Source organism: Danio rerio, chromosome 1 (genome assembly GCF_052040795.2).
Source record: "Danio rerio strain M-AB ecotype USA chromosome 1, GRCz13ab, whole genome shotgun sequence".
Classification (NCBI taxonomy): Eukaryota; Metazoa; Chordata; class Actinopteri; order Cypriniformes; family Danionidae; genus Danio; species Danio rerio.
In genome coordinates, this window is record NC_141021.1 from 16,590,921 (window position 1) to 16,608,373 (window position 17,453).

The 17,453-nt window shown below is 36.8% G+C and overlaps 1 protein-coding gene across 4 annotated transcripts in view; it reads left to right on the forward strand.

Annotated features, from left to right (window-relative positions):
* Positions 1-493: 493 nt before the first annotated feature.
* The window catches only part of hgsnat (heparan-alpha-glucosaminide N-acetyltransferase), a 38,654-nt gene continuing 21,694 nt past the window's right edge, over positions 494-17,453 (forward strand). For 2 of the 4 annotated variants that reach the window (XM_087237020.1, XM_087237021.1), the window contains exons 1-9: positions 494-698; positions 1,576-1,691; positions 10,920-11,053; positions 11,197-11,315; positions 12,651-12,720; positions 12,846-12,915; positions 13,155-13,252; positions 13,617-13,693; positions 15,852-15,882. In XM_087237020.1, the coding sequence (XP_087093146.1) occupies positions 539-698; positions 1,576-1,691; positions 10,920-11,053; positions 11,197-11,315; positions 12,651-12,720; positions 12,846-12,915; positions 13,155-13,252; positions 13,617-13,693; positions 15,852-15,882 (875 nt within the window). In that variant the 5' untranslated portion in view covers positions 494-538. Of the gene's footprint in view, positions 699-1,211; positions 1,327-1,575; positions 1,692-10,919; positions 11,054-11,196; positions 11,316-12,650; positions 12,721-12,845; positions 12,916-13,154; positions 13,253-13,616; positions 13,694-15,851; positions 15,883-17,453 lie in introns of those variants that run through there. The other 2 variants (XR_015476446.1, XM_087237022.1) reach the window with 1 other exon arrangement.

Consider the following 17,453-nt stretch of genomic DNA (forward strand, 5'->3'; position numbering starts at 1 on the left):
ATTTATGAGTGTGTCTGATTAAGTGTGTATGAATGTTTCCCAGTGATGGGTTGCAGCTGGAAGGGCAGGATAAGTTGGCGGTTCATTCTGCTTTGGCGACCCCAAATAAATAAAAGGACTAAAGCGAAAAGTAAATTAATGAAGGAATGAATTTTATAATACGTTTTATCCTCATAGCCACATCTACGGATATTGTAACATGACAAGTGTTTTAAACTACCAATTTGTATCCGGCTAATTCGTTGTTTAGCAAATTAATAAAAATAAATAAATAGTAATACACATTTATTGTTTTTCATCTGGTTCTGAAGTATTGTAGCTTTAAATCTAACTTAGTGAGCTGCCCACCTTTACGTTACGTTTTTATTTTTTAATGAGCTTCTCATTAACAAAAGAGTAACAAAATCCTATATGATACATAAATGCTGCGTAAATACGCAGCGACTGTTTTTGAATCACTTCCTATGAAAAGCCTGTGTGTACTTTGACCCTCCTCTCTTCCACTACTTGTGCTAGGAGGAATCGGAAGTATGTTGTTATGAAAAAAGGGAAAATCTGTACATCAAGAAAGGATCGAAAGGAGGAGGCAGCGAGATCTGATGCTATGGCATCTGAAAGGGAGAACAGATGGACCATTTGTGCTGTGATTGTGTTTTTGATAGCAATATGTGCAGCTCATATGACAGATCGACCTGCCTGTGAGTGTCACATTCCGTAACAACAGTTTTATTTTGTCTAATCAACATTATATCAAACACATTTCTTAATGTTATGCTTCCTTTTTGTTTCGTTATACCTAATTATGTTAGCCATTATATAGCAACAATTAGCTGTTTTTAGCCTATGCTAACTGTCTTTACGTAAAACAAAACGTGTTCGCGTTAATGTTATTGTTATTCACCTCGTTGTATATTTTGTTTAAACTATATAACGTTATACGACATCTAAATGACATATTGTAGACATTTTCTGTGTGAAAGACGTGTTTATATTTAATTACGTTAACGTTATCTTAGTTTCTTGTTAGCATACAGTGTATAGTAGCCACCAGTACATGATGCTCTTACGCATACAGTGACCGCAATTATAACAACATTAGGAGGTCTGAGTGATTCAAATTTCCCTCGTTTGGAGATCTGGGCAGTTTTTTATGATGTTTCTTGTGAGGCAGATTAGTGCAGGCATGTGACCGCAGGAGGGACAGAGTCACCATTGTAAATCTGCAGTAGTAGAGAGCACCAAAGCAGCTGACCATTTACTTCCATTAAGAGATATACATTTAGGCTGAATTTAATTATACATACTTCAGTCGAGCTCTACAGAGCGGTGAGTATATTTCAGAATTGCTGTTAGATGTTTTTATTATTTTATTCCTAAGGAAAATGTAAGAGGATTTGTCACAAAATCAAGTGAGTTGCCTTCTTAGATGGCATTTTTAGGCATTCAGAAGCTATTTATTAGGGTTACTTTTGAGGTGCTTTTAACTTCAGTCTTTGAACACACAAGTTAAATTGTCTTTTTGTAAAGCAAAGTTGTTTATAATTAATAATTGATGATCTAGTGGCCTCTTTACAGCTTCTCGCCCTCACCGCAAGACTTCTGTGCTGAAGATGGATGAAGCGGCTCTTTCGGTTATCAATGAGGTCGAGGAGGAGATGGTGCTTTATGTGCTTTCTGATCACTGTTATCAGGTATGGGATATTGATGTTTTGGCTTTTTAATTTTTTTAGAAGACAACATTAAACATACTAGGCATTTAACAGTATTTTGTGTGGGCATAACATTGTCAATAATGATTGAGATAATTATTTTCTTGCGTAGGTGAAAAATGACAGCTTAAAGTGTTTTAATTTATCATCAGTGTGGCAAACGAAGCTCAAATAAGTTATTCATTATTGCATTATTAAGTTAAACCTTCTAGATTTGCCATATTTGATGTGTCATGCTTATTAAATAGTAATACACCGTAATAAATCACTATTTATAAATTACAACGTGTAAAGCTTTTTTCGAATGTACAGTATGCAGTCAGAGATGGAATGCAATGCCAAATCTAGCATTTTAATTAACTCTTGGTGGTTCAAACCAAGGATGATAACTGTAGCAATAAAGAAGATGTGTTTAAAAGAATATTTATTTCAGACCATATCTATAATAATATAGAACAACTATATCACTACAATGAGCAAATGCTAAGCAGATTAATGATAAATACATTGATACCAAATAAGAATCCATCTTGCTTTAAAGAAAATGAGCATTTAAATGACAAAAACTACAACTCATACCTGTGATAAACAATGTCATCTTGTATTGGTATGTATAAATGTATTTTATAGTTGTTATTTTAGTTCTAGAGGAGTTTCAAAAAGTTTAAAATTGAGTTAGTTGTCCACGTTGTTTGGGCTGGCTTTGTTTTGGTAAACAGAGTTCAAATGAAGATTCGTATCATATATTATATATGTAAGACAATATATTGCAGCTGCAAAGAAAATTATCAGTTTAACACATCATGATGCTGCTTAAAGTGTTAGTTCACCCCAAAAGCAAACCCATTAATTACTCAACCTCATGTCATTCCAAACCTGTGTCTTCAGACTAAAATGTAAGATAACATCTGAGAGCTCCCTCATTCTCCATAGACAGCAATGGTCACAAGACGTTCAAAGTTTAGAAAAATGCCAAAAACACACCATTTGCCTTTAGTGGTTCAGTTGGAGTATTATGAGAATACTTTTGTGTCCACATAAAGCAAAAATAAGGGCATTTTCTAAAATAGCAAGCCTTTTGTCCTTAGTGTCAACATATTGCTCATGCAGTGACATGTAGCCCCCCTAGGTGTGAATGTGCACCCTTTACTGACACTGAAGAGAAGAAACTGTTAAAAAACAAAATTAATAAATACATTTGTTATTACTGTTTATTCATACACAAAAGGATTCTCGTAGTTGATAAAATTTTGATTGAACTACTGAAGGCATAGATTTGTTTTGAGGATATATTTTGCTATTTTTCTGAACTTTGAACAAGTTGAGGCATATGCTGTCTATGGAGATTGAAAAAGCTCTCGAATTTTACAAGCAATCTTATTTGTGATCCAAACAAACAAAGTTATTTGGAATGACATTAGGGTGGGTAATTAATAACAAAATTATAATTTTTGGGTAAACTAACACTAAACTAACACACAAAAGCATTTATGTTGTCTTTATAAAGTCTCTTTTTTTAACAGTTCCTAATGTTAAAATAGGATTTAAATCCCTGTCATTTTAAGGCCCACCGCAACATAATGTAGGTGTGTGGTTTTCTTTGCCCATCAGATTGATTGACAGAAGCATATTAATTTGTCTCCGTAATAACGCATATAAACCTGTCTACAGAACAGGATTTACAAAGAAACTGGGATTAAAAGATCTGTTCCAACTCTCTGTGATCAGCTGTACCTCAAGAATGAGTTTTACACGTTTAAATGATTTTAAAAAAGTGCATGTTTTTAATAAAGCTCATTTGCTTATTGGAACCTAAAAAGAGTAAAACCTAAGTATAATCTTTTGATATGATGTAAGTTTGGAGAAAAAAACTATGTCTATATACAGTTGGAGTCAGAATTATTGGCCCCCTTTTGATTTTATTTTTTTTCTTTTTAAAATATTTCCCAAACTATTTTTAACAGAGCAAAGAAATTTTCACAGTATGTCTGATAATATTTTTTCTTCTGGATAAAGTCTTATTTGTTTTATTTTGGCTAAAATAAAAGCAGTTTTTATTTTTTTTAAAAACATTTTAAGGACAAAATTATTAGCCTCTTTAAGCTAACTTGTTTTCCGATAGTCTACAGAACAAACCATCATTATACAATAACTTGCCTAATTACCCTAACCTGCCTAGTTAACCTAATTACCCTAGTTAAGCCTTTAAATGTCACTTTAAGCTGTATAGAAGTGTCTTGAAAAATATCTAGTAAAATATTATTTACTGTCATCATGGCAAAGATAAAATAAATCAGTTATTAGAGATGAGTTATTAAAACTACTCTGTTAAACAGAAATTGAGGAAAAAATAAACGGGGTGAATAATTCAGGGGGACTGTGAGGGACCGAGCCAGCACGTACAGTAAGGGGCATACAAAAAAAGAAGATTTTCAAAAATAATTATTTTTAATAAAGTCAAAAAGGTTCACAAAAAGTTCAAAAATAAATTAATTAAATCAATTGAAAGAACAATAAACTAAACAAGGAAAACAAACTGAGTTCAAACCAAACAAATCATGTCTAAACCAAAAACAGAACTCCATGAAATGACAAGACAGACCACATTTATAGCACAGGGACTAGTCCACATTAAACAAGAAGGGGGAGACAAAAACATACAATTTACAAATACAATAAACTAAGCCAAACATCTAAATACAAATCTAAATATAAAGTTAAATAAATTATAAATAAGGCAAAACTAAATATAAATCTGAATAAACAAACATGGCAAATCATTATTTAACCTAAACTAAACATGAGCTCTCCCTCCAAGCCATTAAGCCAATGGTATCGGCAGGCGGAACCAAAAGACGGCCTCTTGCGGCACGTCGGACCTTTACTTGGGTGGACCACACCCGGAAACTCTGTTCCTCGTCGGCACTGCAGCACGGTAACTTAAACTCAAAAGAAAACTAAATTAACAAAACATACAGTACAGATAACTGATTTTGTGTGCACCCAAAATAGTAATAAATGTACTGTGAATAATAAAGAAAGGTAATGAGAAACTGAAAGTGTATGAGTCTTATTTAAATCAGATATGAATGAAACGAAAATGTATAAACAATAACTGAAACTGTGACCAATAAATAATCTTAAATGAATATGTGTAACGTGTGTGTGAGTGTGTGTGTGTGTGTGTGTGTGTGTGTGTGTGTGTGCGTGCATGCCTCACTCTCAATGTGTGGCCACCACACTGGCCATCACATACTCCCTCCCTTCGGGAATGTCACTGGCACATCGGGACAAGTAGTCAGCTGTAAGGTTTTCTTTGCCAGGGACATGTCTGATAATAAACCGGAAGGGCTGCATGGCCAGGTACCAGCGGGTAATACGACTGTTGGTATCTTTCATTTCTTGAAGCCATTGTAGAGCTTTATGATCAGTCTCCAGTGTAAACTCCCGGCCTAGCAGATAATACTTTAAAGAGTCCAAGGCCCACTTCACAGCCAAGCATTCCTTTTCCACAATAGAGTAGCGAACTTCCCTGGGGAAGAGCTTTCGACTCAGGAAGGCCACTGGGCGTCGAGTGTCACTGCTGCCCTGCAGCAATACAGCTCCCAGGCCTCGATCTGAAGCATCAGTTTGCAAAACAAAGGGTTGGTGGAAATCAGGGTTATGCAAGACAGAATCTTTACTCAAGGCCTTTCTGAGATCTTGGAAAGCTGCAACAGTTTCTTGGGTCCACTTCAGCTGATTGGGACTCCTTGAACCAACCATGTCAGTCAATACTGCAGCCCGCCCAGAAAAGTTGGGAATAAATCTGTGATAAAACCCAGCCATACCCAAAAAGGACCTTAACTCCTTACGGGTTTGTGGCTGTGGACACTTTTCAATGGCCCGTACCTTCTCCACCTGGGGTCGGAGCACCCCTTTACCAATAACAAACCCCAAGTACTCTGTCTCTGCGTTTGCAATGGTACACTTTTGGGGGTTAACTGTCAGGCCGGCTGCCTGAAGGCGTTGCAGAACTTCCTGGAGATGCTGCAGATGTTGCTGCCATGTGTCACTGTACACCACAATATCATCCAGATAAGCAGCTGTAAATGGTAGTCCTCGCAGTACCTGGTCCATTAGTCTTTGGAAGCTGGCCGGTGCCCCATGCAGTCCAAAGGCTAGAACCTTAAAATGGAATAGGCCCCAGGGTGTTTTAAACGCAGTGAGTTCTCTGGACTGTGAAGTCAACGGAATCTGCCAATAACCTTTTGAAAGATCAATGGTGGTTAGAAACTTTGAGGTGCCCAGTCGATCAGTGAGATCACTGATTCGTGGAGTAGGGTAAGCATCAAACTTGGTCACGGAGTTGAGGTAACGAAAGTCTATACAAAACCTTATTGACCCATCCTTTTTCGGAACAAGGACCACAGGGTGGCACCATTCGCTTTTAGAGGGTTCTATAATTCCCAGCCTCAGCATCAGATCCACCTCCTCTTTCAGCGCTTCTTGGAGACGTTCAGGGACCCTGTAACTCATTCTTCGAACTACAGCATCGGGTTTCAACTCAATATTATGTTCAATCAAGGTGGTAAAGCCAGGGTATTCTGAGAAGACTTCTGGTAAACAAATTTCTCTCACCTCATGCTGTTGCTGTGAGGACAGGTGACTCAGATCCACATCTCCTAGAGCTGACTGAGGCAGAAATACTTCAGAATCATCCTCTTCTTTGACTTGCCGGATCATCAAGCTGTGGCTAGATTCAGGAGGACGAGGAAACCATTCTTTAAGCAAATTTATATGCAGAGTACGTGTAGAATGAGCATGGTCAGATAGAGCAACTTCATAGGTGGTAGGACCTAGTTTCCTTTTAATTTCATACGGCCCCTGCCATTTTGCAAGCAGCTTACTTTCATGACTGGGCAACATCACAAGTACCTTCTGACCGGGCTCAAACTGCCGCTCCCGAGCGGATTGATCGTACCAGGTTTTCTGTCGTGTTTGAGCTTCTGCCAAATGAGACTGAGCTAGTGCCGACATCTTTTGCAAACGTTCCCTCATCTGAATCACATAGGATGCCACATTAGTTTCATCATTTCTCTGTGGGTTTCCCTCCCAAACTTCTCGGAGTAATGCTAAGGGACCTTTGACTTCATGACCATAAAGCAACTCAAACGGGGAAAATCCAGTGGAGGCTTGTGGCACTTCCCTGTAGGCAAACAGAAGATATGGGAGCCATTGATCCCAATCAGTGCCAGACTCACCAACAAACTTGCGTAGCATCTGCTTTAACGTCTGGTTAAATCTTTCGGTTAACCCATCTGTCTGGGGATGATAAGGAGTGGTTCTCAAACTCTTGATGCCCAGCAACCTATAGACCTGCTTCAGAAGATTCGACATAAAATTAGTCCCTTGATCTGTTAGAATTTCACTTGGAAAGCCAACTCTGGAGAACAGTTGCACTAGACAGGTAGCCACGTACTTGGCCTTAACTGACCTTAAGGGAAACACTTCAGGATACCTAGTGGCATAGTCAGTCACTACAAGCATAAATCGGTTACCCGAACGACTTTTCTCCACTGGTCCAACGATGTCCATTCCCAGTCTTTCAAATGGAGTGCCTATGAGTGGCAGTGGTTGGAGAGGGACCCGCCTTGGGCAGTCAGAGGACACTTTTTGACATTCAGGGCAGGTTTTACAGTACTGGGCTACTTCTGAGTTCAGACCAGGCCAATAGAAGTGTTTTCTGATCCGGGCGATGGTTTTACGTTTCCCCAGGTGGCCAGCCCAAGGAATCGAGTGACCCAGAGTAAGGATAACTTCACGGACACACTGTGGTACCACCAGTTGTGTCACTTTTCCCATCTGACGATATAGTAGACCCTGGTACATACAAAATCTTTCCTTTGTCTCTCCATCAACAGTTTTTCCATCCTCCTGCTTTGCTCTCTCCAGATAAGGAACAAGACTGGCATCCTCTTGTTGCATCTGCACAATGTTGACCGGCAGCTTAAATTTGGGTGAGAATTCAGCAAACTTATCAACAGGCATTACGGAAGCATTATATTGGATTTTCTCAAACCGTTTCTGTCGTCTGGATTTCCTAGGTTTAGTTGAGCCATCGATTTCTGCATCAAAGAATGGTAGCGTAGCAAGCAACTCTTTACTTTCGTCTCTCATATGGCTCTGGGCTCGAGTAACAACCATGTTACAGGTGGATGGTGGCTGCAATAAGTCCCACAGTACTGGCAGGTCATGCCCCAAGACTACAGGGAAAGGTAGGTTGTCAGCTACACCGACCTCCAAGAAGTAAGTCTGACCTCTCACCTTCAGATAGACCTCTGCGGTGGGTAGTAGCTTTTCGTCACCATGCACACAGCGGACAGCCTTCAGGTTGGTGTAGCGAAGGAGGGCTGGAGAAATGCACTTCATGTGTACCACAGTCTGATCACTCCCGGTATCAACCAAAGCAATCATTTCCTTTCCATTAATCTCAACAGTGGTGCTTGCTGGCGAGCGTTCAGCTTTAGGGGCTGGCTTTGCAAGATGCCTGGGCACATAACACAGGTGAGTATTCTTGATTACATTTCTAGGGCACATGGGCTTGGTATGACCTTCTTGATTACATAGGTAACATATTGGCATTTTCCTATAATTCTTAGGAGCATTGACAAATGCAGGCCCTCCTCCAGGAGGCTTACCAGCACCAGGGAAGTTTCTCATAGACTGCTGTGGAGGATTTGCTCTCCGGTCATCTCGGCTGGATTTCCACCACCAGGACTGATTTCTCTGACGTGCTGCCACAAACACATCTGCCAGTGTTGCCGCTTGTGAAGCCGACTGTGGATCATGTTCTCGTACCCACACCTGTAGCTCTGGAGACAACATTCTCAAGTATTGTTCAAGAATGATCACTTCACCAATTTCTTCAATAGACTTACTTTTTGGCTGCATCCATTTACCATACAGTTCTTTTAACCTCACATATAGTTCTTTAGGGCTTTCAAGGTGTTCTACTTCAAGAGACCGAAACCTCTGCCTGTAGGTTTCTCGACTGATGTCATATTTCCTTAATACGGCAGATTTAAGTTCATCATAATTCAAAGATTCATCAACATCCATGTGAACATAAGCAGCCCGGGCCTTACCCGTCAGAAGGGGAATCAGATGAAATACCCACTCCTCTTTTGGCCATCGGCAAACTGCTGCCATTCTCTCAAAGGTAATTAGGAAATGCTCAACATCATCACCATCAGACAACTTTTCCAATTTAGGCTCTTTGAGTGGGCACTGACCTGTATCACGGGCTTCAGCTCCCTCTCTCCGACAGGTACTTGACTGAGATAATGGCCTACTTGGACCAGCACCCTCATCCAGGTGATCCAAATCATCTTGAGATGTTACCAAAGTATTTGGAACAAGAGTGGTGCGAGCCTGCACCTCCAGCTGCAACAGGCCAAACTGATGATGGAGAGCTTTGAATCGGCGTTCCTGCTGGGCCAGCTCTGCAATCCTTTGTGCTTCCTGAGCCTCCATTTTTGCCATGTGAGCTCTCAACAAGCCTGTCAAGTCAGCTATTGTTGGTTCAGTGCATTCAGTCTCCACATCAAATTCTCTCACCTCCTGTAATTCTTCATCCCCCAGCTCTTGTGCAACTTCATCCAGTTGCTCCACTGAAACAGCCTTTGGGGCTCCTCTTCGTCCTCCTCGGTTCATGGCCCAGAAAGTTTACTAGAGAAAAAAAACTATGCCCCCTACTGGCAAATCCCACTTCTGACACCACTTGTGAGGGACCGAGCCAGCACGTACAGTAAGGGGCATACAAAAAAAGAAGATTTTCAAAAATAATTATTTTTAATAAAGTCAAAAAGGTTCACAAAAAGTTCAAAAATAAATTAATTAAATAATTAAATCAATTGAAAGAACAATAAACTAAACAAGGAAAACAAACTGAGTTCAAACCAAACAAATCATGTCTAAACCAAAAACAGAACTCCATGAAATGACAAGACAGACCACATTTATAGCACAGGGACTAGTCCACATTAAACAAGAAGGGGGAGACAAAAACATACAATTTACAAATACAATAAACTAAGCCAAACATCTAAATACAAATCTAAATATAAAGTTAAATAAATTATAAATAAGGCAAAACTAAATATAAATCTGAATAAACAAACATGGCAAATCATTATTTAACCTAAACTAAACATGAGCTCTCCCTCCAAGCCATTAAGCCAATGGTATCGGCAGGCGGAACCAAAAGACGGCCTCTTGCGGCACGTCGGACCTTTACTTGGGTGGACCACACCCGGAAACTCTGTTCCTCGTCGGCACTGCAGCACGGTAACTTAAACTCAAAAGAAAACTAAATTAACAAAACATACAGTACAGATAACTGATTTTGTGTGCACCCAAAATAGTAATAAATGTACTGTGAATAATAAAGAAAGGTAATGAGAAACTGAAAGTGTATGAGTCTTATTTAAATCAGATATGAATGAAACGAAAATGTATAAACAATAACTGAAACTGTGACCAATAAATAATCTTAAATGAATATGTGTAACGTGTGTGTGAGTGTGTGTGTGTGTGTGTGTGTGTGTGTGTGTGTGTTTGTGTGTGTTTGTGTGTGTGTGCGTGCATGCCTCACTCTCAATGTGTGGCCACCACACTGGCCATCACAGGGACTAATAATTTTGACTTCAACTGTATGTGGACTCATGATCCGAATTTACATAAAACACTTTTTCCTGACTGTTTTTAATGCGTATATAACATACTATTATTTAACTTGCTTTAACTATCAGAGAATAAAAACAAAAACATTTCCCATTTTGGACAGTTAGTATAGTGTTTGGGACACTTCATATGTTGCAAAACAGTTGCAGGATGACACTATGTCTCCTAACATAACAAAATATAAAACATTAAAAGGATTTAAAATAGCCACTTAAGAGCTAAAATGTGCTGTCCATGTATGTGGCCACTAAGCCCTAGGAGGTTAAAGGCAAATGCTACAAAACAGCTACAATGTAATCTAACTCCAAAATTCACATATTCAGCAGGGTATAATAAATGATCCGATGGGTATTTTGAGCTGAAACTTTACAGACACATTCTGGAGACACTTAAGACTTATCTTACCTCCCGTAAAAGGTGTGAAATAGGAGCTTTTTAATTCTATTGTTCTAAGAGGACAATGTACTTGTGTTGTCTCTGCCTTAGTGTTTGCCTCAGCCGTTGGGAATGATACCTGCAAGGCCCACTTCTGGAAGCCCTGCTTCAGTGGGATTTGTCGTAGGCACACAGCACGCTCTGACTATGTTGATCAACAGCACAACAACGCTGCAGCAATGCAAGTGAGTCCACTGGAGCATTTAACTCAGGACAAAAGCAGTTTCAGGCCAACTTTACACCAAAAACAACTTTACCATGTTTATTTCCCTCGGGCACCATTTTTAAGACAGGGCGTTATTGTCAGACAATTGATTTGTTTTTCCAGGGTAAATTTCCACTTTGGGGAGCAGGGGAACTATTCTCTGTGGGTGAAGAACCTGAATGAGCCGTCACAGATCAACTGCGAAATGATCACTGATTCAGATCCCATCAACAGCTACCTGCGTGAGTGCACCTTACCTCTGCACATCATGATTGATCTGTTTAGATCATTTTTCATGTTTTTATTAAGGGTTTTGTTTACTTGTGGTCAACTGGTATCATTATAGAGGTAAAAGAAATTGTCTGAGTTTAAAGTAAGAAATAGTTTGTAACTTTAATAAAGTGATTTAGTCAATTTCAAGTCAAGTCAAGCTTTATTGTCATTCTGCTACATGTTTGGACATACAGAGGATTGAAATGGTCTCGCAGGACAACAGTGGTACATAAAATAATCATAAATGCAAACACAACACTGGACATAAGAGCTATTTTAAAGAACCTATGCATAACTAACATGTAACTTGTTTAATAGTTATTTGGATATTTTACTTAATCTTACAAGCTTGAAAAAGTAAAAATTTTGTAATGAAAAAATTGCCAACATCTGACCAGTTCAATGTTAGCATAAGCAATGACGGTTAAGGAGAAATTCAAAATATTGCTTGAATTAATTACCTTTTATAATATAATATATGATTGTTATATTAAAATGTAGGAAACTGACAATTACAGATTACTAAGACTGCCTGTAAATTGTGTAACTTGTAATTTTAAGTGTGTCCAGTTTTTGTGATTCACCTGTGATCAGTATAATATAAAATAGGACAAATAATAAAAGATTATTTAGTCTGCCTTAATCTGACAGATTATTTTTTCTTTAAATATTTGCCAAATGATGTTTAACAGATTCAAGAAATTTTCACTGTATGTTTGATAATTTTTTTATTCTTCTGGAGAAAGTCTTATTTGTTTTATTTCAGCTAGAATAAAAGCAGTTTAAAAAACAAAAAAAAAAACAAAACACATTTTAATGTCAAAATCATTAGCCCCTTTAAGCTATATATTTTTTTCAATAGTCTAAAGAACAAACCATTGTTATAGAATAACTTGCCTGATTACCCAAACCTGCCTAGTTAACCTAATTAGCCTAGTTAAGCTTTTAAATGTCACCTTAAGCTTTATAGAAGTGTCTTGAAAAATATCTAGTAAAATCTTATTTAATGTTATCATGACAAAGATAAAATAAATCAGTTATTAGAGATGAGTTATTAAAAGTATCATGTTTAGAAATGTGTTGAAAAAATCTTCTCTCTGGTAAACAGAAATTGGGTAAAAAATAACAAAGGGCTAATAATTCAGGGGGGCAATAATTCTGACTTTAACTGTATAATGATGCAAATGAGGCATAAAAGAATTGCTCAAATTAAATGAAGTAATTCGAAGGGAAAATAAATCTGTTAAATAATTTATTTAATTCAGTTGAGCTTGAGTAAATCTGTTTTCTTTTTCTTTTTTTAGCTATTCTGTTTGCTTTTCTGGTGTTTGCTTTTCTGGCTGCATTATCAGCAATCTGGAGCACAGTTAAAAGGTAAACCTATCTTTAAATATTTTTTACTCCAAGTAATAATGACATTTAAACAACCCCAGAACACCTTGTTGTAACCATTCTATTTTGAAAGCTTTTAAAAACAGAGTTTTTGTGGCATTTTTAAGGCTGGATGCTGTGACAAATCTACTTATTCGCTTGGGGGGAACAGTTGAGACAGAGAGGCTGATAAACTCGGTAAAAATGGCTTTAATACATTTATAATACTACCCCTAATACTGTGTGCTTGATTTTTCACTTTTTGAACTTAAAAAAAAATGCAATGTTTTAAATATGACACCACACTTGATTCAGTGTTTTTGCAGGTTTCAGGTGAGTGTGAAAAATTACAGACATGAAAAGGAATTTTTATGTTTTTTTTCTCTCTCATTAATTCAGACTTTCTCACTCCCTTTTTTCCCTTCCTTCATCTCCAGGAGCTTGGCACTCCAAACAGATTGGTAGATGCCTCCACGGAATCGATAATTCCTGCCACTACAGGACGGAGGCTTCGTTCTTTGGATACTTTCCGTGGGTACGATGCTCTTTCGCTAATTGTTTCAGGTCCAATGCTCTTGAGAAGGGAATTGAAAATTTCAGGTGCAAATGATCTCGCACAGAATCTACTATTTTACATACCGTGGAGCTGGTTGTCAGAATTTAATTTGCATTTCATTTATTATTATCCCGAAATAGAATGATTAAATTTGAAGCAAGGTTACATTAACTGGTAACCTTACCTAACAATTGGAGCTTAATTACAGTAATTTTCATTTTCGGTGTATTATTGTGTCGACCTGCTTTGTAAAAGAGTTTCATCATTTTCTTGTGCTTTGGTTTCATTTCAGATCTCTTTACGGGTAATAATATCCCCTCTGTTGTTTTGTTATTTCTCACAGCCTTTCACTGGTCATCATGGTGTTTGTCAACTACGGAGGTGGACGTTACTGGTTTTTTAGGCATGAAAGTTGGAATGGTAAATGTTTTAGTTTTTTCTTTACAATAAGGGAGCTGCGGTAGAATGTAGTGTAAATGATCTATAAAGTTTTAAAGCCCAAAGTGTGTGACAAAGTTACTGTCAGCTTAAATGGATAGTTTTTACTGACTATAGAAAGTTTACTAACTATTTTCTCAACCTCAAGAGGTTCCAAACTTTTTAAGTTTGTTTCTTCTGTTGAACACAAAAATAAGATGTAACCTGTAACCATTGACTTCCATAGTGAGAAAAACAAATGGTGGTCAATGTTACAGGAGAAAGAAACTGTAAGCAAAATTAAATGAGGGAAGTGTGAGTAAATGATGTCAGAATTTTCAATCTTGGCGAACTATCCCTTTAAAGAAAAGAATCAAATTTGAACTTAACACATAGTTTATTTCTTTTGTGGAACATAAAAGAAGATGTTTTGAAAAATGCTTGTTGCTGGGACCCAAAATCGGCTAAATTGTATTTTTTTTTCACTCTATGAAAGTTGTAGAATCCCAGCAACCAGCAGTTGTCAAATATCTTATATTGTGTTCAACAGAAAAAAAGAAACTTGTAAATGATGAGGTAATTTTCATTTTGGTGTAAACTATTCTTTTAATATGGCCTAATCCATTAAGGCACAAATTTTATTATAAATACTATTATAACTCCATTATAAAGAACAAATTCAGTATACAGTATATTGATTAGATGTGCAAGAAAGAAAACTTGTCCGGCGTTTGGCATCACTGAGCAATGAGAAAGTCTCCAGAGCTGAAATTCGAACACAACAGACTGTACCATCTGACCAATCAGAGCAGAGTAGACTCTCATGAATGAGGGGCTTAGGAAAAATCTTCAAGAATCAAAGTGATGAAAAAAATTATTAAAATATTTTACAAGCAAGTACGTGATCTTGAATGCACTTAAACTTTTTGTAGGAAACTGATTGTAGAATTTGTTTTGCAAAATCAGGAACTTTTAAAGAGTTAGTTCTACCAAAAATAAAAACTGTGTTTTTAATTAGACGTTGCAATCCCCTGAAACTTTTTTTGGAACCCAAATTAAGGTATTTTGGAAGAAATCCAGGAGCACTTTTATCCCCCATATACAGCAATGGTCCTGAGATGTTCAAAGTCTAAAAAAGGAACCAAAATATTGTCAAATTATTACATGTGATTTCAATGGTTCAACTGTGATTATAAAATTTCCATGAACGATTTTTGTGTGGTTAAAAAAACAAAACTGTATAAACAACTTTGCTTGAGTATGATTTTCTCGTCTGGTCAGATTAGAGTGTGCATTTACTATGGGAAATTCTGCTGGTAATAATTAGCACCCTGACCTGATGCATTTTTATCTATTTATTTATAATAAAATTGTTATATTTCTGTATTTGTTTATTTCTATATAATTGATATTTATTAAAATGTATTTAATAAAATTTTTATGTTTATATATTTGTTTATTTAGATTTTATTTTTAAGCTATGTTTATTTATTTATTTTTTAATAATCATTTCCAACCTTTAATTGGAAAGGACAGTGGAGGTTACAGACCGCAAAGTATTAGGAGCAGAAAGAGGGGAGGGGTCGGCTAAGGACCTCGAGTTGGGAATCTAATTTAGTCACTGTGAGCACTACGGTGCTATATGTCGGCGCACTTAACCACTATGCTATTGGCGTCAACTTAATTATTTATTTTAGTAAAATCAGTTTAATAAAATAAAATACAATTATAAAAGTTGAATACATTTTTTTTATAATTATATATATATGTTTGTTAATTTATTTATATTTATTTTTTATATTTATAAATAAATGTTCATTTTTTATTTATTTTTGTTTATTTATTTATATTTATTTATTTATTTTATTTTATTTTATTTGAACATCTCAGGACCATTGCTGTAAATGGGGGATGAGAGAGCTCTCAGAACTCATCTAAAATATTTACATTTGTGTTCCAAAGATGAACGCAGGTTTCAGGGGATTAGAACTACATGAAGGTGAGTAATTAATAGATTTTTCTTTTTTTTGTGTGAACTAACTCTTCAAAATAGCTAAACTGGGCCACTTTAAAAATTCATATGAACCGCACTTGTCATTAATGTAATAGACCACAGCATGACAACAGGAAGCGATATCTGATGGTGTTCTTCCTCTTGCAGGGCTCACAGTTGCTGATCTCGTGTTCCCTTGGTAAGCCAATCCGACGTCACATATGATTGATTCTGCTCCCCACATGCATACAAAGCAGCTCCTTCAAACTCTGCTTGAGTTCTGTATTTTTTATAAGGCAGCTTTATATTTCTGTACCGTGCTTTGATTGATCTGCAAGCCACATCAGCGCTGGCATAAGCTATAGTGTTTCTGAGCCAAGCATGAGCGCTTATCACTGTGGCACAAATGAAGTGGCATATCAGAGTCAGCATAAACTGGTTTCACAGCTGAACTAAAACCAATAACCTTGTTTTCTGCTGTGCATCTGAAGAAAGTGCCTGCTGCAGTGCTTCACGCTTTAAAACAAGTTGTTAGTCATGACACCTCTGTGATGTTTAAGGCAGCTTGTATAAAAAAAAAAGAGTGTACTCACTGACATGTTGTTCCAAATGCACTTTTGTTTTTTGCTTTAACCCTTATGTACTGTTGGGGATGTTATGTACACTGTTTTTGACCCATTGACTTCCATTACAACCTCTAAGGCTCTATTTTTAGCTCTGGAGCACATTGAAAATGCTGAAGACACAATTTTATTATTTTTTTCTTACTCAAAATCTTGTCTACAAACATTAAATTCTTTTAAAATGGAGCATCACATTATTATTGACATTTTTATCAAAGTGAACAAACTACAGAGAAAGTTTTATAATATAGTTTTCTGCTGGATCCCAGCACATGCTGGACTATTTGGAAATGAACAAGCCGACGAAGCCTCCAAAATAGCCCAACAGGAAAGATAAAAGGAGTGCAAAACCCACCTTTGGATATAAAGCCACTAATAAAAGGCTACGTTTTTAACAAATGGTAAGCAGAATGAGATCAGTGCTCTGAAAATGAACTTTTTGAAATTCATCCAGAAATAGAAAATCCAATTTATTTTTTAACTCAAGACATGATGAGATGTTTATAGAAGATGTCGCATTGGACACTCGATACTCAAGCATGAACATTTACTCAAAGGAGAAGGAATGTCAATATTGCAACAGTAACCAAACTGTTTTAGTGTTTTCAGACAACGTTTTTATCTGGAGAGACTTTTAATTGAAATATGTTTAAATGTGAATCCTTCTACAATTGTATAATTATTATCAAATTGTACAATTATTATCATTACCTGGTATATTATTTATTGCTGTTAATGACTTTTAATTGTTAGAATATTTTTATAATTATAGAAAAGTGGGATCTATAAAATGTCTGGCTATGTCATTTTCCCATGACATAGCCAGAGAAGCTGAAATGACAATAAACTCAAAATTCTCTCTCTTCCCTGTTGGGAAGAGGTAAAATTTGTCATTTTTACTGTTGATCATCAGTAGGCATCATTAACCCTTTAGACAGGCCTGTGCAAAAAAAAAAGAAAAAAAAAAGCTTAGTTTCTGTATTTTATATGGAGTAAAACACCAAATAAAAGTGTATGTCTGTGAGTGTGTGAGAGTGACCTTAGCGCACTTGTCTTGATATGTTTGACGAAATCAAAATGTGCTTCACAGCTCTCAGAAGTACATGGAGTAAACAAAAAGACTGTCTATTAATGCACTATCAAATGT